Here is a 22,358-nt window from a genome sequence, read left to right on the forward strand (position 1 = left end):
TTGGTACCGGGGATTGAACTCCGGTCCTTGCACCGGCAAGGCAAAAGGTGGAACCACTGAACTAAATCCCCTGCCCAAGTGTATTTAATTGTATTCTGGTGTTTGGTGGGATCGGTAGATCCTTTTGCTTTTGGCTGCCACAATACAGGCCATTTTGCTTTATTGTAAACCTGAATATAAACTTCCCAACCAAAATCTGTGATCTCTCAAGGTCATGGATTACCTTGATTTACTTTGACTTGCGTAGTGCCTGTATCTTTTCATACAAAAATGCTTTGTTTCTGACATAACATTTACTTGTTTATTTTTGACTGTGCCTTATTTTTTTTTCTTCATCTTCAAACATTCCTTTTGTTCTCCTTTTCACCTTTCCAAATTCTATTCTCTGAAATTTAACTCTTTCCCCTTCTAGGAAGTATCCTTAGGCCCAGCTTGAGTCATATGCCGCCTTCCTTTTTATTTTTTTAGTATACAATATATTCCACCATGATATCCCTTACTACTCTTTTGGGTCATTAATTTATATGTGTGTCTTTCTGAATTACACTGTAAACTCACAGAGGGCAAGAATTTCTTTTTGTCTTTATAATCCCGGCATTTAGTATGAGACTTGTTGCAAAGTGCTTACTCAACAATTATTTGCAAGATATATGAACAAATGAATATGTTATGTCCACGTAAAGAACCAGGATATATTATAAATATGAGGCTGGTCTCAAAAGTGAATTCCTGAACATAATTAATATGAATTAAAATGCAATATCACTTTCGGATAATTTGGCATTTCATTTGTAAATTAAGAAATGCCTCCTCACTCAAGAAAAGGAAAAGCAATTTCAGTTACGGTGTCTCTGGCTGGGAAGGCCTTAGATGTGAATTTGGGTTCCTACCCAAAAGGTCCTGGGTACAGAATGAAGTATAGACAAACAGTGACTGAAAGCACTTTTCATTTCATTGTTATATTAAGTTAAAGTAACCTGTCATGAAAATTGTTCTCTGTCTGGAAGCAAAATTAGTGTAAGTCATGGCTACTTCTTAATTTTTAAAGAAATGCTTTTGATGGTTTATGAAACTGATAATCATTAAAAACAATGTAATCAGCGAGCCCAAAACCTTTCCCTCTGTGGCTGGTTTCCCTGCTTTGAAGGCAGCTGGAGTAGAAGATCTTTGGAGAGACAGCCTGGGTCTGGCTTCCAAAGGGCAGTCTAGATTTCTGACAGAGATTCGGTAAGAATAGATTTATCGGGAATGGCCAGAAATTTGGTAGATATCATTTGACCATCCTGTATTCATCCATTTTAATTCTTGAATCTACTGTTTGAATAATTTCTCAAAGAAATTGTATGTTTATTTAGAAAAAGAATAAGAAAGCTTTCTATTTCAGGCTTAAATGTCAGGTTTTTGTTTCTTGGCTTCTTAGAGTTTTTCCTATGTTCCTATTATGCTGTGAATCTTGAAAAGGAGATTTTAGTGTTCTGTGCTTCAACCATATTTGGATCTAGAAGAGTTTTTGTGAAACACTGTAATATCTTCAAAATACCTTTTTCATAAGCACAATTGGCAAATTGTGGCCTTCATTAGAGGGTGGATGTTGAATTGTTGACATGAGGAAGGAATAACACTAAACAGTTTTGTGTAGCAGTCAGACCCCCACCTGAGCTTACATCTGGGGTGCAGAACATGCTATCCCAAGACAGAGCACCTTGGCATATGGAGTATTTGAAACCACAGGGCTTGAAGGACTCTTTGCCCTTCTCTGAACAGCAGACCCTGAGACCCTTAGGTGATCATGTCCTTCAGATCCCCAAAGGAAAAGAGCATCCTCACCTCTGTGGATGGAGGGACACCAAGAAGAGCCTGACTGAATACATCTTGCTGAATTTACTCTGGCTTTGTTCACAACCCTTTGTCAGACCACATTTCTGCCCGACTTTTCGTTCTCCATCAAACTTCATACAGAAATGCTGAGACTTCGTGCTCTGTCTGGTCTTCATTTCCTTCTGAATTCTCCTGTGTCACGTAATACCTACATTAAATCAACATTTTTTTCTCTTGTTCATCTGTCATTTTTGAAGTCCGGTTTGCAGGACCCAGCCAGTGAACCTAGGATGGGCAGAAGGAAAGGGGTTGTTCCTCCCCTTAGGGTGAGGATGAAGCTAGAGGAGCGTTCCTTTTCCACAGTGCTGAGCCAGCCAGTGCGTCCTGAGTGCCTGGGAAGGATACACTGGAAGGGGTTTTTCTGGACTGAGCATTCTGACTGGAAACAGAATGAATAATGGACATCATGCTGGGCAGCCAGAACTGAGGGTTCCATCCGGGCTTGGTTCCAGATGGCTGAGTAGTTTTGGTAGTCAGTTAACTGCACACACACACACACACACACACACACACACACACACCACTCGCACATGCCTGAGTGTTTTCTTTGGGTATTCGGAAGTGTATTTTTTTCTTTTTGATAGGTTTCTGCATCTCTGTCCTTTCATAAATTTGTGCTCAAAAATGCAAAAAAGGTAAATAATTTGGTAAATAAAATGAAGGATATGGACTAGTTGATTTCTAAGGATCCTCTCAAGCCATCCATTCTGTGGTTTAGAATGCAGTTAAAACCATTGCAGAGAGGAGGAAATAGATTGACAGAGATAAGAATCAGTGTGTATTTTACTGATTGAATAGGCTGGATTTATGAAGTGGCCTGTTTGCCTCTAGGACTGTAAACCGTGCGTGTAGTGAGCAGAGTGGAATCAGCAAGGTGCGGAGAGATGGGGCATGGCACAGGTTGCAAAGACTTCCCTCAGCTGAGACCTGTTCCTGCCAGTCATAGAGGGCTTCCTAGAGCACCAAGAGGGACTGAAGGGTTTGCATACTGCAGAAAATACACACGGTGGCTGTGAAGAGTTGCAGACAGTGTAAGATTTTGGTGTAAAGTAAAGCAGGATAACACAGTAGGGGTCCTGGCATTGCGGAAACTGGAGTCCAGCTTATGCAACGTCAAGATCCTTTGTGTAAGTTATGTAACTACTGTGCTTCTCGTTTTCCAAACTTGTAACATTACTGTTAGTTATCTCAGAACCATTGCACGGGTTAAACAGTATTCAGGTAGAGAATTTTGAACAATGTCCAGCATATAGTAAGCACTTAATAAGTGTCAGTTTTTATTATGATTACTAGGTGACTCCTTTAAGTCATTGTAAAATCTTAAAAATAAGAGACTAGTTTATAAGTTTGTTAGGAGAAATAAATGAAAAGATGCATATAAAATATATAACTCAGTACCTGTACACAGCAAGAAAGTAAGCAAAAACAGAAAAAGACATAAAACTTGTTAAAGAAAAATATCTTAGAGAATGTGGACTCTTTTCTTTTCCACTATCCCTGAACACCCCAAATGCACTTTGAAAATCCTAAGTTCAAAAGATTGCAAAGGTTTTCCATCTTTGAGGGGTAGCTGGGCAGTTGAGACTCCTTCAGAGGTTACAGAGCGAGAGCGAAAGAAAATGATCTGCTTGGGGGTTGTGTCTCCCTAGCTCAGCTGCTCTTGTATTGTGGTTGGGAGGAAATGAAATGCGACCTTCAGCGGGGTGGAGGAAGGAGCCCCAGGTGAGGATGCTTCTCTCCTAGAGACTCCTGCTGGGACCCGAGGCCAAGCGTTAGAAAGTTCCCTCAACGAACAACTGTTTCTCTACCTCAGGGAGCTTTAAGGTCACAAGAGGCAGTGGATGTGGGTTTTGGTAAAGTCTACAGCCAGTTTGTCTAATTTATTTATTTATTTTATTGGTACCGGGGACTGAACTCGGGTCCTTGCACTTGCAAGGCAGGCCACCGAACCGCTGAGCTAAGTCCCCGGCCCAGTTTGTCTAATTTAGACAGCTGGCCATTCCCCACCGACGCAGTCTTCCTGCTTTCCAGTTCCCTGCCTCTTCATGAATCAACTCATGTCACATGTGACTTGGAGTTAGTTGTCCTGTGGATGATTATATTCAGCTTCAGGTTCATGCTTGCAACTTTAGTATGCTGTATCAATTACTTTGGAAATTATTTGTGTGAAAATTATGATGTTTTAAAAGCATATCAAGAATTCCATGAGGGTTTCTAAATTTATTCTGACTGGAATTTTAAAGAGCTTAATGTGTGCAGAAGCCAGAAAGTCTTCCCAGGCTTTCTCCACCCTTTTAGCAAAAACATTTAAAATCTTCATATATTTAGGTGGGTGGGAATGGATTGATCTTGATGGGTGTTTTTTATGTAAAATGCTATTTTCCTATTAGTTTATTTTCTTTCTTTAAGGACTTTAGGGGACTTGTAAGATCCCAATCTGTGAGAGCCAGGACACATACACATACACGTACACAAACGGGGACACACACACAGACACGTGTGTGTTCAGAGAATAAAAGTTCGGTTGCTTACATCGTTTTCAGTTGGACGGCAGTAACTATTCGGAGTGATGACGAGAATTTTGCAGAGCCTGCAGACCAACAGCAAGCTGTGCTGGAAGCTGTTATCTTGGTCCCTGGGCTGGGCCCAGCGGGGAGGAGCCCTTTGCCTTGTGATGTGCAGCTACCACTGCACAATTCCGGAGACAGATAATTTTTTGTATATTAAATGTTGTTTATTTTACACCTTTAAAATTTTTGTGAGTACATGTTTGCAGTCCTCACGTTCACATGCCTCGTGGAGTTGGTGCGCGCACACAGTACATTTGAACTCCTGTTCTGTTGCCTTTCCCTCTCCTCTTTATCGCCTCCCTCCATTTCTTGATCCTCTCCCCCGCTGGAAAGTGCTATCTCTCCATTTTCTATTATCTTCCTTTTATTCGTGTTTTGGGTTTCTCACGTAAGGGAAACCATGTGACCATACTTAAGCTTATGTGTCTGATTTATTTCACTTCACATCATGATCTCAAAGTGCATCTGTTTTCTTACAAATGATTCCAGTTTGTCCTTCTTTAGAGCTGAGTAGTACTCCATTGTGTGTAAATGCCACATTTTCTTTATCCATTCATTTGTTGACAGATGTTTAGCTTGCTTGCAAGGTTTACCTGTTGTAAATTGTGCTGCGGTAAGCATGGGTGTGCATGTATCACTGTAATATGATACTTTAAATCTTTTGGGAAGACACCTAGATAGGGAAGAGCTGGGTCAAGTGGAATTTCTAGTTGTAGTTTTTAAGGAATCTCCATATTACTTTCCATGGTGGTTATACTTGTTTACATTCTCTCCAACAATGCAGAAGGATTTCTTCATTGCCCCAGCCTCACCAGCATTTGCTCTTATTCGAGTTCTTGATGACTGCCATTCTTTCGAGGGTGATGAAATCTCAGTGTTGTTTTAATTTGTGTTTCTCTAGTGGTCAGTGATGTCAAACATTCTTCATGCATTTATTGGCCGGTTGTACTTCTGTGAAGTATCTATTCATTTTAGTTTCCCATTATTTGATTTTGTCTTTTATTTTGGGAAGATCTAATTTTTTTGAGTTCTTTGCATACTCTAGATAGCAGTCTTTTGAGGAATACCTAGCAAATTTTTTTTTCCCATTTTGTGGATTGTCTTTTCACTTTGTTGGTTGTTTCTTTTGCTGTGTGGAAGCTTTCTAATTTTATATGATCTCATTTGTTGATTCTTTGTAGTATTTCCTGGGCAACTGGGGTTCTGTCTAGAAAATTAATGTCTACGCCTATGTCTTTCAGGGAGTTTTACTATTTTATCTTTCAGCAGATTAAGTGTTTTTGCTTTAACATTAGTTCTTGGATCTATTTTGATAATATTTGAGTACTACTTGGGGAGCGATTTCGTCTAAACTCCATCTTCTGCCTGTGGAGAGCCAGTTTCCCAGCATCACTTACCAAAGAGGGTGTCTTTCCTCAGTGTATGATTTTGGCCTCTGAGTCAAAGATCAGATAGGTGATTGTGCCTGGGGTTGCTTCCACATCCTCTGTTCTGTTCCATTGATCCCCGTGTGTCTGTTTTTGTGCCTGTACCATGCAAATTCTGTTGTAATCACTGTAACTTTGTAATATAACCTCAGGTCTGAGATTGTGATGCTCCCTGCTTTGCACTTTTACCTAGGATTGCTTTGCTATTCTGAGTCTCTCCTGACTCTATAGGAATTTTAGGATTGATTTTTTTCAGTTTTGTGAAGAGCGCTGTTGCAATTTTGATTGAGATTGAGCTAAGTCTGTATATCAGTTATGGAAATATGTATGTCCATTTTGACTGTATTGGTTCTGCCTATCCAGGAATAGAAGATGTCTTTTCATTTTCTCTTTCTTTCTTTCTTTCTTTCTTTCTTTCTTTCTTTCTTTCTTTCTTTCTTTCTTTCTTTCTTTCTTTCTTTCTTTCTTTCTTTCTTTCTTTCTTTCTTTCCTTTCTTTCCTTTCTTTCCTTTCTTTCCTTTCTTTCCTTTGTCCTGGGGATTGAACTCAGGACTTGCGCTTGTAGGGTAGGTAGCAGAACCACTGAGTAAATCCCCATCCCTCCATTTTCTAATGTTCTCTTCCATCTCCCTTTTTACATACTACAGTTTATGTCATAGAGGCCTCTCACTTCCTTAGTTAGGTTAATTTCTAAGTATTTAGTTTTTCTTGGTGCTATTATGAGTAGTATTTTTTTCCTAATTTCTTTCTCAGGAGGTTCAGTGGAGTACAAGAAGGCTATTACTTTTGTGTCGGTTTTGTATCCTGCTACATTGCTGGATTTGGCTATTAAGTATAGAAATCTTTTGGTGGATTTTTTGAGTTTTCTATGTAGAGGATCGGGTCATCTGCAAACAGTGATAATTTGACTCCTTCTTTTCCTGTACATATCCGTTTTCTTTCTTTTTCTTACCTATTTGCTCTTGATAATGTTTTGAGGACTGTGGTGAACAGGAGCAGTGATAGCAAACATCCTTGTCTTGTTCTTGATTTTAGAGGGAAAGCTTTCAGTTACTCCCCATTTAATATGATGCCAGCAGTAGGTTCGTCATAAGTGGCTTTTCTGAGATTGAGACACAGCACTTCTGTACCTATTTTCTTTGGTGTTTTTTTTTTTTTTTATCATGAAAAGATGTTGGATTTCATCAAAGCCTTTTTCTGCATAGAGACAAAAACTATTAAATATTGTTCTCATCCAGGCATGTCATTACTATTTGTCACTGAGAATTTTTATTCATTGAGAAGCTGCAGCACAGCTGAGATCCAGGTCTTTTCTTGGGCACAGATTGTCTCAGACTTCGACAGAGGTATCATGTTTGCATCAACATGGAGAATGCATGTTCCTGTGTTTAAGCCAAATGTGTAATTATGCAATAAATACGAGTACACATTTCTCCCCCACCAGATGAAATGTTACTACATTATTTTCTTCTGTTCAGGAAATTTCATAAGAAAGATAGTTTGGATAAAGTAACCTTTATGCATAAGGATAAATTCAAAGCAGGCCAGGTTTGCATTTTTCAGGACATTTTCACACATTCTTTCTGACTTGCACAGCTTGCTAAGTTATACTTGAGCACATGGTTTCCACATGAAGGAAAAAGACGGTGGAGGGAAAGCAAAACTGATTGCAGGCCAGACATGAGGATGTCAGCGTGCTGAGAAACAGCAAGCAAGCAAGTAAGCAAAGACAGGACTTTTTTTCTACTGCAGAATCAAAGTAAGGTTGGAGTGGCTCAGAGTCATTTTTTAAGCTTCCTTGGGGAATCTAGCTGAATGAGGTTGCAACTTCTACCTCCAAATGTCCCCAGTAGTTCTGCTGCTGTGTGTCCATGGCAGCAATCAGAGCAAGGTGTGGACAGATATTTCCTGAGCCCTGACTTGGCCTGCTGTTGAGATAGACAATGACATTCTCAAGATGCTTCTCACCAAGGCTTCATCAAGTAAGTGTTGGCTGCCCCTAGAATCCTAATTCTGCATCAGAGACAAGACAATTACCGTCATCTTATTTGGGGGGAGATAAAAGACCCACTGTCACCCATGAGCTCTCATTTCATTTATTGTCGTAATTTGCTTTGCTATTGTTCTGTTTTTCTTTCCTGTTCTTGCTCTGTCAGTTGAACTGAATTCTTTACTTATTAGAATGTTCACATGCTTGGTGTTTCCATCACCAAGGAGAAAAATACAGGAGCAAGGCTTGAATGTAAATAAAACACAAAGCACACTTTAAGAAAAAGTCCCTGTGGCCCCTAATTCTGTAACCATCATTCAGGCTCTGTTGACTGAAGGGTGAAGTTTATTTAATTTTTAATCTGTACGTTGCTACCCTTGCATTCTTTTTTTCCTTTCCAATTGTATTGTTTTTGAAGTACTGGATTTTAAAAATTATGCACCCTGTCCAAAGAGTATGAGGAAGAACAATGAAATAAACCCTGCTTGGTATTTTTTGAGCCTAATTTTGCCACCTCCACAAGGCCCAATTCCTGCCATTTTGTTTTTCCTGAGAATAGTAGACTGTCTTATATTCCTTTGATATATTTTTAAAAAACAATGTTACATTTGGATGAGGCTTTATGGTTAAAATATTTCCACAGTGATTATTTCATTTGGTCTCAGGGAAACTTTTGAGGAGGCAAGGTAGGGGATCCATTGTTGAAAGTGGAAATAGCTGTGCGTAACCATCAAGGTTATAATCCAGATCTTCAGAATCCAGCTCTAATCTCTCTGCAACACTGTTCCACAGGGAGCCAGCACAGAGACAGATTTTCTTATTAGTCTCTTATCTCTTCCTGAAAGATGGGCATTAGGACATGACCATTACCGCATCCTGTGGTTAAACCCCACAGGCTATTAGCTAAGAAGTTATAACTGTTCATTGAGGGGGGACTAAACTAAATTAATACAAAAATCCTGAAGAATAATGTGATTAGTGAAGGTGTATGAGGCAGGAGGATCACAAGCTTAGTGACTTCAGGAGGTCCTGTTTCAAAATTTAAAAAATAAAAAAAGGGCTAGGGATGTAACTCAGTGTGGGCTTGGGTTTAATCCCCAGTAATGCCAAACAAACAAACAAACAAACAAACATATTGTTAGATTTATTTATGAGTACGAACTATTAAAATCTCCAATAATGAACTAAGCAGAAAGGGTTAAATTCCTTGCCACATAAAGTTCTGGAGAAACAGGTGGATGTGTTCTTTGCTTTACAAATGTCTCAGATGCCAGGCTCCTTCTGGCTTGCAGCTCTGCTAGCCTTAACAGCATGGCACATTTCCCTTGGGTAGAGAAGAGAGGACCAAGGACAAGTCATACCTCTAAAAGTATGTTTCCCAGAGCTCCGTGTGACATCTCTTCTTAAATTCTGTTGTCCAGATTCTGGTTATACAGCCACAGATAACTGCCAGAGAGGCTGTGTTCTGGGTGAGCAGGTACCCCATTAGTGTTTCTACTGGCATAAAAGGTGAGAGTGCATCTTGTGGGACAAAGAGACATTCTTGCCTTTAGTAGATGTGAGAAAACAGGTAGTTACCATATGGGAAAAGAAGGAAGCAATCACTATATTATTTTAAGAATTTGTTTGAAGGGGTCTTATTTGGTATTCTGATTTGCTAAGATGAAACAGAAGATTTTATAATTTGTTTCATTTTGGTCCCCACTGAGTTTCTTAGACATTGCTAAACCACACACGTTAAAGTTACGAATCTGTGACAGAAATCTGTGAATCACGGCAAAGCCTCTAAGATAGCTTCCCTTCCATAGCATGGCGGTGGATTTAGTCACACTGTGCCCAGATCTGGCTCCACAAGTGTGGACGCAGGGCCCAGCCATGACTGTTGCAGGAGCCAAAAGATGGAGCTGGTGTAGAGATGGGCCAGCCAGCGGGCCCAGCATGTGTCAAGGCCATGAATCTGACTTGCAGTAAAACTCTGGTTGTATGAGTCCTCGGAGAGCACGAGACGCCAGCTGCTGCAGAGTGGGTGGCAGGGGAAGAGGATTCCGGCACAGCATGTATAGATCCCCCTCTGCCAAGGACTGTTCTAGTGGGACTCAGGGCGCTGCAGCCGCACCTTTGGGGCTGGCTCTGAGTGAGATGCGGGGGGCTCTCTCTCCGGTTTCATCTGGGAGTCAGTCTTCCCACTAGGTGCATGGCCACACTCGAGAAGAAAGATGTGTCTTTCCTTTGTCCCCTTGTCCCTTGATGGCTAGTACCAAGGCACTATTCTTTGTGCTTTGTTTTATTTTTGTGAGACAGGGTCTTGCTCTGTAATTCAGGCTGGCCTTGGCCTTGAGATCACTGTTCAGGGAGATAAACTGTTTTTCCCGTTGCCTCTCCTTTCCCCAAATGGGGTACTTTTCTGTGTGTTCGTAAACACTAAATGTCAGTGGAAAAAAGATTTTACTTTGCTGTGAAAGTTGCATTTTTGCACAGATGGGCTGACACAATTCAGTGTGTGTGGTTAGCACGGCCAGTGGGAGTGTGTGAGCAGTTTCATTCTGAGGCTGACACCATAAAAAATGGCGAGGTGTGAAGCACACACCCTCCAGTGACAGGTCACTCATTGCTTCCTCAGTGAAGGGTTTCTGGAGTGGTCCCGGCATGTGACTCCCCTAAAATGTATTAGAAGTGGATCAGATCATAGAGGTAGTTTTAAAGCCAGTACACATTTATTTATTAATCAAAGAGGTAATCCTAATCAAACAAATGCTATGAAGTAGTTGCATATAAAATGTTTGTGATGAAGGTAACTGGACACAACAGTGATGGAAAAGAAAAGGCGATTCAGTATGGCGATTGCTTATTGAAGCGAGCATTTTCATCTTCTCAGTTAATTGCCACCCAAAATGTTGCTGGGTTTTTTCATTCTGCTTTTTCATAGACGTGAGTTCCTGGGACGTTGTTCATAATACTTCCGACCACTGATTTTCTGACCTCCAGTTTTCTTGCTGTTGAACTTTGCTTCTCATCTCATTGCTGGTATTGTACCATCTATAAAATTGTGTGTAGTCTGAGGTTTCCTGCTGTCAACTGTAGTTTCTTCAGACTTCTAGGTTATGAGAAAACGGAACTTTTCAAAGTGCTCTCAATTTTTATGGTGAGGTTTTTTGCTGCAAAATCTGGCCTTTGTCCCCAGTTTTTGAAAAGCCACTCCCACCCAGCTTCCTGACCCTGTTCTCTTGGGTCTCTTTCCCTACCCTGGGCACCTTTCTTCCTGCTGTGGGGCCCTGGCCACCGGGAGTGTGGGGAGCAGGATCTGGTCGTAGGAGCATAGGGTAGCAGAGGCATTTTTATGAACACCATACGATGGACATTTACTTCGGTATTTCTGATTACATAGAGAAATTTACTACAGTCATTAAAATGCAAGGCTTTTCTGTGGGCAAAACAAACCACCATTGCATACTTGGGATCTAAGGATATATTTCAATACCTTTGGCTTTGGATAAATATTTTCAGTTCTTACAGAACAGAAAAATAACCCCAGAATTCTGAGTGGTTAAAGTCAAAACCAAGCCTCCCTTTGTCTAACCTGAGGTTACTGCAGTTAGCATTGTGGATATGGTAAATACACACTGCATACACTGTACCTTAGCTGTGTGTAGTGCAACTATGTCACTGGGTTTGTAAGCCATTTTACACAGAAATAAAAACTTGCGTGCTTGCTTAAAAGAGAAATATTCTCTCCACTTCCTATCAAGTCAATCCACGTGACAGATGTTAAGCTTATTTTTTAGTAGGTTTGTACTGATTCAAAATTAAATCAAGCAGCGTGCATATAATCCTTTTATTTTTCTGACACAAAGCAGAATGTATTTTCCGTTTAGCAAACCGGGAAACAGGCAGAGCGCTCAGCAGCTCTCTGAGCCCGGAGGCCGGGGGGCTGTGGACCACACAGACACCTGGATGGGGTCTGCTGCGTCTGGAAGCAGCAGCTACCACAGGGTAATGAATGGCTGCTTTGCCTTTCAGATGGGCCTGGAGGTCAAGTTAGTTTATTTGTTTTTAATTTAGCTTTAATCATGGGCTGGCTGAAAGATCCCTTTGTCGGCAGTGGTCTTTGGAAGAGCGGGCAAACGCGGAGGTCTCTCCTCTTTCCTCAACCCCTTCCTCTCCTTCCTTTGCAGGATTAGCGAAGCACTGGGGAGGTGCATTCATCTTGCCCTGTTGTCAGGAGTGATCAGCAGAGTTTTATGAAAAGCCCAGCATTGCCTGAAAGGCGTCCTTGTCTGAGCCCGAAATGAGAGGGGCACAGTGAGACCCCTTGGCCCGGGCGAGGCCCGCTGCCCTCCTGTCCTGAGCTGCGGGCTGGCTCAGCATGAGCGCTGCAGGCCCCGGTGCACCCTGTGCCCTGCTTCTTCTGCTGCTCCTGCGTGTGGCCCAGCCCACCTTTGTCAGCCTGAACCACGGTCTGAGGGTGAACAAGGGCAGCTCGGCCTTCCTGTCAGCGGAGGACCTGCAGTTTGCCATCCCCAGGGAGAAAGACGCCTGCAAAGTGGAGGTCGTGGTGCATGAGCCCATAACCCAGAGGGTTGGGAAACTCACTCCTCAGGTGGGTCATGTCTGAGAGCACCCAGGGGTGTGTGTGTGTGTGTGTGTGTGTGAGAGAGAGAGAGACAGAGAGAGAGAGAGAGAGAGAGAGAGAGAGAGAGAGAGAGAGAGATTCAGACAGACACCACGGGCAGTTCCCTGGAGGCAGACTGTGACCAGTCCTTAGAAGAGAACTCTTGCCCGCAGTCATTGACGGCCTTTGGTAAGATACCAAGGTTTTCAGATGGTTCAAGGACACACCCATGACCCTCAGAATAGCAAAGGTAAAATATGGAGGCATTTGCACTTATTAATGTCCCTGAGGTGTTCGCTTGAGTAAGCGAAGTAGAAATGAGATGTGACGAACTTTAAACATTCACAGTTTTTCAAAAAAGCTTGCATAAATATTTTCCCCTTTCACCAAGACTCCAGGGACCTGCGTATTGAAGGGTATTCCATGGTCACTTCTTGTGGAGGGGGAAGTCACCTTCTAAGTTTGTATTTTTATATATTGTTCTTGCTTAATGTTGTTCTTACATACATAGTAGAAAGTTGCTTCTGGTTTTATTCCTTGTTCCCACGGGGCTTCACTTTGCTCCTAAGGCAAACAGTCTTGAGAATATGCAATTCTAGATACAGCTCCTGCGCCTGGGAAGATGCACCAGTCCAGTTGCTGAACCATTATTTCTTCTCCATTTAGGTACAGAGACAGATATGATAAAGTTACTTAAAGTAGTACCTCATGTTGTAAACATTGAACAAAAAGCATTAGGTAGATGCTAGCCTAGTGATACCTGTAGACACTTTATTTTCCTTAAAGTTCTGGGCCAATGCTGAAATACCTCAGAAGTCCATGGAAAGGGTTCTTATATGAGGGGTCTTCTGATGCAGTGGCAACTAGATGTCTCCCTCCAGTTACCTGCGAGATTTTCTCTGCTATTTTAAGACTTTTGAGAGAGTTAAAGAGCTTCCGTCGGGTGTCTAAAAGTGTCAGAATACAATAATGGTGGTGGATATTGTGACATTGTATTCCCAAGTGTGTGGTAGTTGCAGCTTCTCCCCACTTTTCTCTCAACATTAGGGCAGAAGGAGATCCGAGTAACAGGATCCTGCAGTAAACAGGATGGCTAGGTGATAGGGGTAACCTTAACAATGGGCAGTGGAGCTCCAATTACAGGGTCTGAGATCGAAGCAAAGTATAAATCCTTAGAATTTGGAGGAGTAATAAGATAGAGTCCTGATTTTTTAGAGGACTGGTGGCGTACTTTTTTTTTTTTTGAGACAGGTCTTGCTATGTAGTCCAGACTGGCCTTGAACTCTATGTAGCCCATTTTGTCCTAAAACTCAATGCAGTCCTCCTGCATCAGCCTCCCAAGTGCTGGGATTACATGCGTGAGCCACCAAGCCCAGCTGGTTTTAGAGGACTGGAAACTGAGAAGACAGGGGTCCAGTCAATATTTTTTTAAAAGGTGTTCAACACTTATTTAGGAGTGAGGCTGAATAGTATTACTTCGGGGGAGAAGAAGAAACCAAATTCCTGCCAACAGCAGGGACAAGCTCTCTATGCTGTCATCAGTATATTTAGCTGGGACCCCAGGAGAACAGAGCCCATGAGCAAAACCAAAGCCTTGCCGTGTGCCAGTTTCTGCTCCAAGAAGGCAATTTGGAGAAGATCTATTGTCACCTATTCCAATCCTCTCTCTACCCCAGACGGCCTGTGACTTCTGAACACACGTGACCGTCACCCTGAGGTAATCACAAACTGCCTTGTCGTTGTACACTTTCAGTGATGTTCTAAGGTTCAGATCATTTGGCCTGCTCTGAAGGGATCCAAGGGACTGGAGCCAGTTTTAAAAGTGCAGTCCCAAGGTCTGAGGGCCAGAGTAGACCTCCAGTTGTCTCCATCTTAAATGCTTTCTGATTTTAAGGGAGAAACTCTTTACTGGAAGATAATGTGGAACAGAAACAACAAAATGCCTGGCTGATTTAGGATATGCTCGACTAGGAAAACCCTCTCTACTGATCCTGCAGTTTACTGCTGCTCATTTAAGAAACTAGAATCTACTCCTGGATATTCACTGAGTGTATTTCCAAAGGTGAATACGATGCTTCAAACTGATTGACATCATCTGTAGTAGGCATGCGATTTATGTCTTCTAAAATTTACTTTATGGCAGTAGAGCCCATCAAAATGTGAAGTTTCATCACTATTTTACCAAGTATTAAACTTTTGCCCCTGAAAAATTTGTACTGTGGGAGAACTTTGTTTCTCGAACTGCTTGGTGATTATTCCTTTTTTTTTAAACAAAAACAAGACTCGCAAGTAGCCTGAACCCGATGGAATTTTAGCTTGACTTTTAACCTAGGTAGGCTTAACCCTCCCCAGAGATTTATTTTTTACAGAGTTTTTGAGATTAAGTATGGCATGTGCAGTGCGCACGTGCACGCACGCACGCACGCACACACACACACACACACACACAGCCTAGACATTGTTCTTTAATAGAACTTAATAGCCAAAAGCTAGGCGTATGTGAACCCATTTCTAGCGAGATGACAGCATTAACAACACCCCGCTGTGTAATGAACACTTTCATGTGATTTGCACAGAAAATGTTTTGTTTAACATCTGTTCAATTAGTGTTTTCATTTCATTAGTGAAGTTTGTTTTAGAATCAACAGGTCCATTTTCCTACTGGATGTTTGGAGAGGGGCTTCAGGGGGTGCGTGCCAGCACCTTCTGTCTGGATAACCCCCCTGGAATAGGCAGTTAGATGGGGTCAATGGCAATGTGTTTGCCTCATGTTTTAGGAAAAGATTTCCCCATGGCAGCCCTTCTCACACCTGCCCCAAAGTAAGAAATTTCCCAGGTGGAAAAGCACCTCAGTTTAGCCCTGAGCTTGCCTTTTTGAATAGGAAATACAGCAAGCAGTAAGAAAATTTCTCTAGTTTGAACCAGTTTACTGTCATTAAAGTGAGTAATGAGTTAGGAATGTGTGACAATTTAATTATAAATTGTAATTGAAAAGCAGTTGAAGTGGAAAAAACAATGCTAGACAGTAATTAGAAAAGGATTTAGCTCTCCTTTGTTTTATTTAGTAAATTTATGGACAATTATGGTTGTCGCCTTTTATAAAAGGAAAACATATTATGAAACATAAAACAGATGTTTCTTTTAACAAAGCAGATTGTCTCTTTATTACCACGACTATTTGTCAGTGATACAGGGAAGGACTTCCCTTTATCTCCCTCCTACTTGTCAGTTAAAAAGAGGAACCTGGGCTATCTGTGGGACAAGAAAATAATTTACATTAGTGATAGCGCTTTCTCAGGTGCATTATGTTGTCTGAAGATGTTTGAAGCTGAAAAAGGCATAGACTAAACACCATGAACTGTTCAGTGAGGATGTGTAAGTATCTTAAAGGTATTTCTCAAAACTACCAGGTCAGACTGGGTAGAACGGGAGTCAGAGGGGGTAGAACGAAAGACTTTTCTTAAAATACTAGCGTTCCCAAATCAGGTTAAAAAAGAAAAAGAATAAACAAGGGGTCTTAGACTAAAAGCAATTTTCTTAGTAATTCTGAGTGTGGTGATACCCTTAATTATAAGTGTATCCAAACAGAGGAGATTGTCACTGGAACTCCGTCTCACCAGCCATCTGTGCCATTACATTGCACAGCCAATCGGCGTAGTCTTGGTGAGTAGACAGGAAACGACTGAGGATCACATCTGACTTGGAATGGTGTCCATAGTCATCAGTGGCTTCATTTTTTTTTTTTTTTTTTTTTTTTTTTTTTTTTGGTACCAGGGATGGAATTCAGGACCTTGTGAGGCAGGCGCGGCACCACTGAGCTAAATACCTGGTTGGTGGCTTTGTTTTTAATATGGAAATTCTGTCTGGAAAAGAAGGAAATAGAAGGAGAACAAAAATATACAGGACAGATACAGCTTGTTTATGGGTGGGACAATGCCTTTTTATGGAGGCGTACAGAAAGACCTAACTCATTTTCTCAGGGAGAAAATAAGATTTTGATAAATGGACCCATAGTTTAAAAGCAGAATGGAGAGAAAATCATTTAGAGAAGTAGTCATCCCTTAATTTATTTTCTTGACCTGCTTGGATTTTTATAATTTAGATATTCTCTTTTGGGGACACAGCTGTACAAGCAGGAGGGTGGGTAGGAATGGGGATAGGGTAGAGGTTATTGTTGGTTTTTAAAACACACACACCACTAGCAGACCATTGTTTTTCCAGACCGCACTTACAGCTAGAAAAAATGAAATTTCGTACCAATTTTCTCATTTCTTCATATGAACTAGGTGTTTGACTGCCATTTCCTCCCCAATGAAGTACGGTATACTCACAACGGTTGCCCACTTCTCGATGAAGACACTGTGAAGCTCAGACTTTACAGGTAAGTGGCACAGGAGTATTGCTTATTTCTTGCCACATAATCATTCTGTGTATTTTCTGGGCTTTTTCTGCAGCTGTATACTATCATGACAGGAGCTCATAGGTTCCAAACAAGAAGGTAATCAATGTGAGGCAAGAGTTGTAGCCAACTTTCAGTTATCTTCATTTGCATAATCATCGCTGGGGCTTTTCCACAAATTATTCACTTTTTCCTTTTAGTGCTCTTAAACAGGTATCTCTTGTATTCCAGCCCATCACTTATAATGGGAAATAGAAGTTTCAAACTACAAATTCTTTTTTTTTGGTACCAGGGATCAAACTCCGGTCCTTGCGCTTGTAAGGCCAGCAGCGGAACCCCTAAGCTAAATCCCCAGCCCTACAAACTTCAAATTCTTAATGAGAATCAGGTAAAAAATATACTCCAGAATTAAGTGAAATTCTTTTTAATAACTGGCTGCTTAAAGAAGTGCAGTCTTTCATTTTTCAACATTAAATAATACAAATGTGTTTAAAATCAATTGTATAATTAAACATAGAATGACCATATGACCCAGTAATTCTCTTCTAGGTATATACTCCACAGAAATAAAATTCTAGATTCATAAGAAAACCCTTGTACATGACTGTTCTTTGCAGCATTGTTCATAACAGCTAACTATAGAAAAACTCCAGCTGATAAAGATACATTCATGCCATGGACTATTATTCAGCCATACAAAAGAACGAAGCCCTGCTTAATGCTACAGCATGAACAAACCTTTAAAATATTATGCTAAGTGAAAGAAGCCAGGTACAAAAGAACAAATGTTGTGTGGTTCTGTTTATAGGATGTGTCCCAAAAGCCAGAGACCAGGAGTAGAGGAGCCCTGCAGTAGGCAGAGGTGGGAGGAGCGGCACAGAGCAGTGACTACTGTGGGGTCACCTTTGGGGTGATGGAGATGTTCTAGGATTACATAGTCACGATGGTGGTATAACTTCATGACTATACCCGAAGCTACAGAGTTAACACCGAGTAATAATGCATTTCACAGTATGCCTCATATATCAATAAAGTTAATTTTGAGGTTGCTATTATAGTATTACTGATTTAATTGAAACAACTGAGAACTCCGTGCAGGTGGAGTAGGCCTTTCTACGTAGTGTCTTACTTGTTTTTTATTGCTTTTGAGAATATTTGTTTAAAATATGTTGCTGTGGGCCGGGGATTTAGCTCAGCGGTTTGGTGGCCTGCCTTGCAAGTGCAAGGACCCGAGTTCAATCCCCGGTACCAAAAAAAAAAAATGTTGCTGTGAATTTTCTTTAATCACAAACAAAAGACTTGAGGAAGACATTGAAACATCTGTGACCACCCACTGCAGGCAAGGCTCTGTGTCAGGGCGCGTAAGAGGCAGAAGGATGAAGATGCCCGGACTCGTCTGGTGTTTGTGATCTAATGCAAAAAGATGGGCAGATAACTAGGAAACAGGGCCACAAGTGCTAAAAGAGAGACTTGGAAAATAAAGTGGCAACCCGGGATTCCTTAGAAAGCTATAAAGTCAGCAGACAGTTGTTTGATCTTTTCAAAACTTCAGCGTTTAAACAAAACAAAACTGACTTCAAAGAGCTTGCCAGGAAGGGCTGAAAAGCTAATGAATTCTAGTTGATCCCACTTGTTTCTTGAATTTCTAAGGGCAGGAAAGTTTGAAGAGTACACAAGAAGGGCGGGGTTAGAGGAGCCAGGACTGCTCTTAGCCTTGAGGACAGTGAGAGAATATTCAGCTGAGCTGGAGGCAGGGCCGCAGGGGCGTGTGTACTTCCCTCTCATCTCTCTCATAGCCCTTTTAGCAAGCTGTGAGGCTTCTCTCTCTCACTTTCCTCATCTGTAGACTGAGATTGACAGTGCCTATTAGAGATTCTTGTACGGATTGGACAGAATTCTGTTGTAGAGTTGAGCATAGCGCCTGGACTGTAATAAAAGCCTGTTTATTAGGGATTGCATTATTGATGCAAACTCATCACTGATTTAAAAAAAATAATGGCCCACGTCTATTAGCATCTGCAAATAAAGAGATCAGAGCACCCTCCGTACTGAGCACGGTCGCAGGGGCGATGGGAGGGAGGGCAGTAACAACTGCTGATTGGATTTACACAGCAAGATCTGAGCTGAGCAGCCCAGCTAGTTAAATGACCACCCATTTAGAGGCGCTTCTGAAGAACAAAGAGGACGTGGTACTTCAGAGACCCTTTACCCCTTAACACCCAATGCATAAATTACACAGGTTTTGTGTTCTTCAGTTACATGTGTGCTGGACGTGAGACGCGGAGGTCTCTGCAGCCATTAAATAGCAGTGTGGATTCTGAGTGGAGAGCAGGTGTTGAAAGAAGGATGTTCAGAGAGGGAGGTGATAGGAAAAGGCATTAAGTCTAAGGAAAAGAGGCGAACTACGAATGGAGAGGTTGGGAGTAGAGCTTGAAACAAAATTCAAACCCCACCTGGCGTCCAGACTCTGGAGGTTAGTTTTTCAGTTTCAAGCTAAATGCACAGAGGTGAGAAGTATCTGAGCACGGTGAATATTGCCTTTGCTTTGTCCTGTCCACAGATTTACCGAAACAGACACCTTCATGGAAACCTTTGTCCTCCGGGTCTACCTCCTGGAACCAGACTGTAGCGTCATCCGGAGGAGCCGTGTGCTGGAGGTGTCTGAATTCTACGGCCTGTCCCAAGTGATCGATAAGAACCTGCTCCAGTTTGATTACGATAGGACGACTGGCCTGGAGTGCACCATAGAGCTGGACCCTGTGAGAACTCATCTGCCAGCTCATGGCCAGATGGTCATGGCGGACCCTCGCCCTGAAGAGCCTCGTGGAGATCAGCCGCACACTTTTCTTCCTGAGTCCCGTATGATACCTTTTAATACTTATCAGAATGTTACTAAAGCTGATCAAAATAGACAGTCACTATGGCTTTCAGTGAGACAAAGAAGGTTGTTTTGAGTGGTGACAGAATGTTTCAGAAAGGGTTTAGGAAGAGACCCACTGATCTAGAAAGATACACAGGATTTGAGAGTGTTTTGGAGGGTCTGGGTGAGGAGAACTGTCTCGGGACTTTGTGTGATGGAGCTACAAGGCCGACGCTTTAAAGGGAGCATTGGAGCTGGACTGGGGAAGTCCTGTAGTGAGTCAGCATCCCGTTTGTCCGCAGTGCTCACATACCAGAAAACACGTTTTATTATCTTTCATCTCCAAGCTTTTGTGGTCAGGCTCAGCTGTGCTCTTCAGTAAAGGAAATTATCAGCTTTCAGTGTAATGACAAACCACTCGCTCTGTGAGCGTGCTTGGGCAGTGAGAAGGAGTAGCATCCATGGGAGGAAGGCCTTTTGTTCAGCTTTAACAATAGTTGTGTTGAAATGGCAATCCTAATGCAACACTGCTTTCTAGAACTGGAAACAGAACTGAAGTGTCCAGGCAGAAGCTGTATCCTGGGACTGAAGAAAATAGGAAGTCTCAAAGTGAGCTGTGAGGAGTTCCTGCTGATGGGGCTGCGTTATCAACACATGCACCCCCCTTCTCCCAACATCGATTATATCTCCATCCAGCTGGACCTCACAGACAGCAGGAGCAGAATGCTTTACAAGGTAGAGTCTGGCATATGTCAGTCCCCAGCTGATTGACGGGAAGAGAGCCACCTCCACGAGAGAGCTCATGCTGGCTTCTGTGCCAGGAAAAGTCCTGTGCTACGAGGGTGGAGCGGCCCCATGTCTCAATGGAACTGCAGGCTTGTTTATTCTATCAGTAATACTTAAAGTAGTAGCTTTTGTATGAGTACAGATTTGTTCTGTTTCTCTTGTAGCTGTACATCCCAACTTGGAAGGGGCTGGGGCTATTTACATGTTCACCGTCTTCATTCTTTGCCTCCAGAACTTTTTTAGTTCTTGGTTCTGGTGACTGAATCCAGGGCCTTGCGCGTGCCAAGCACACACTCTACCACTGAACTGCACCCCCCAACACCACCTCCCCAAACACTTTATCAGCTGTTGGTTGACTCTGGGTAACAACTTCTCGTTGATGCTTCCTTTCTCCTTGACATCGGGGTCCACTGTGCAAGGCCACAGGAGTGTAGGAGGGAGGAGTACTCAGTGCCACTTTCATGGTTGTGGAAGATAATACCGTGTTCTCTCCCACTTCAGGAGGGAGGGTAGGGTCATCACGGAGATGACTCCCAAACACTTCCTCTGTCGTTGAACAGCTTTGAATTTCTGTCACTCTTTGTCCTCTTAATCTCTTCATGCTGAAACAATGGCTGAAAGTGGAGTCAACTTTTAGGAAATATTTAGCCTGCTACTCTACTGATTTGTGCACTCTGCAATTTGTTTATTTGGGAAACTGGGGCCGCAGTGCACCTGTGGAAACAGCTCAGATTTTGTGCCAATGTAAAGATGTTCCAGGGTGATATTTAGAAAGACTTCCATTTTTATGGTCTGTCTTCCCACTAGGATTTCTTCAAAGAGGCTTAGTCAAATACTGAACATTATTACCTAAAAAAGTTGATTGTTTAGGGAAAGAAGACATGATTAAATAGGATCATGGGATTTTAGATTTAAGATCTGGAGGAAAAAAACTCTTTGAGGTGGTTCAGTCTGACTGATGGGGTAAATCAGCTGAGGGCATTTTAAAGGGTAGATTCTTATGTCTGGTGTCAGTAGGTTAGGGCATGAACACTGGGTCCAGTTCACCTGGGTTCAGACAGCACCCTAAGTAGCTGTAGGACTTTGGACTTTATGTCTTATTTTCTTCATTTTGAAATGATGATTATAGTACCTACTTCTTGGAGTAATTGGAAGGATTTAAAGAGACATTGAGACAATACCTACGTGAGTCAAGTGCTTGGCACACAGCCTGGCACTTATTAAGCATATGAAGACTTTGCTGGTTTAAAAAGCCACTGAATAAAATACTTATGATCAGCCAGTTTTGGAGATGGTTGGTTTAGCCCAAACCTCTTGTGTCACAGTGGTGGCTCAGAGAAATGATGTACCTTGCCCATATATTCATAGCTGTTTTATGGCTGGGCCAGGACCAAAACTCTAGGACTACTGACTCCTAGTAAATATTTTGTTTCTTTTGACACAGACTCCTTTCACTTTCAAAGATTTCTTATCTCTATTGAAGAAAAAAATGAGAGAGCCATTTTTCTTTCTGATTAAAATTTTTTTTCCTCTTTATTGAGTTAGGGCTTTGTTTATATTTTTAGATCTCTTTCATTGGAAGGTTATCCCTTTAAATGACTGTCTTGCTTTATTTAATATTCACCTTTTCAGTAGTCAATTTGGCATGTCATAAAACAGGTTTACTCAGAATAAGAAGATAATATGCTTACTAAAGAGAATATTTAAAAATAGTAAAATAAAAAGAAAATGAAACTAGCTGTATTGCTACCATTTTTATATACACAGACATACCTGGAGGGGGCACATGCACAGTGGAGTGGGTTTTATTTTGTGAAATTGAATTTACACTGTATGTGA

At 41.8% G+C, this 22,358-nt stretch overlaps 1 protein-coding gene across 1 annotated transcript in view; it reads left to right on the forward strand.

Moving 5' to 3' along the window:
- LOC117283859 (FRAS1-related extracellular matrix protein 1-like) overlaps window positions 1-22,358 on the forward strand; it is a 42,122-nt gene that overhangs the window by 10,885 nt on the left and 8,879 nt on the right. Inside the window, exons 2-5 of the mRNA XM_033757738.1 lie at window positions 12,038-12,462; window positions 16,761-16,855; window positions 19,434-19,732; window positions 20,272-20,468. Of these exons, the coding sequence (XP_033613629.1) occupies window positions 12,229-12,462; window positions 16,761-16,855; window positions 19,434-19,732; window positions 20,272-20,468 (825 nt within the window). The 5' untranslated portion in view covers window positions 12,038-12,228. The remainder of the gene's footprint in view (window positions 1-12,037; window positions 12,463-16,760; window positions 16,856-19,433; window positions 19,733-20,271; window positions 20,469-22,358) is intronic.

The sequence above is a fragment of the Fukomys damarensis genome, unplaced genomic scaffold (genome assembly GCF_012274545.1).
Source record: "Fukomys damarensis isolate Sample0158 unplaced genomic scaffold, DMR_v1.0_HiC HiC_scaffold_31, whole genome shotgun sequence".
NCBI lineage: Eukaryota > Metazoa > Chordata > Mammalia > Rodentia > Bathyergidae > Fukomys > Fukomys damarensis.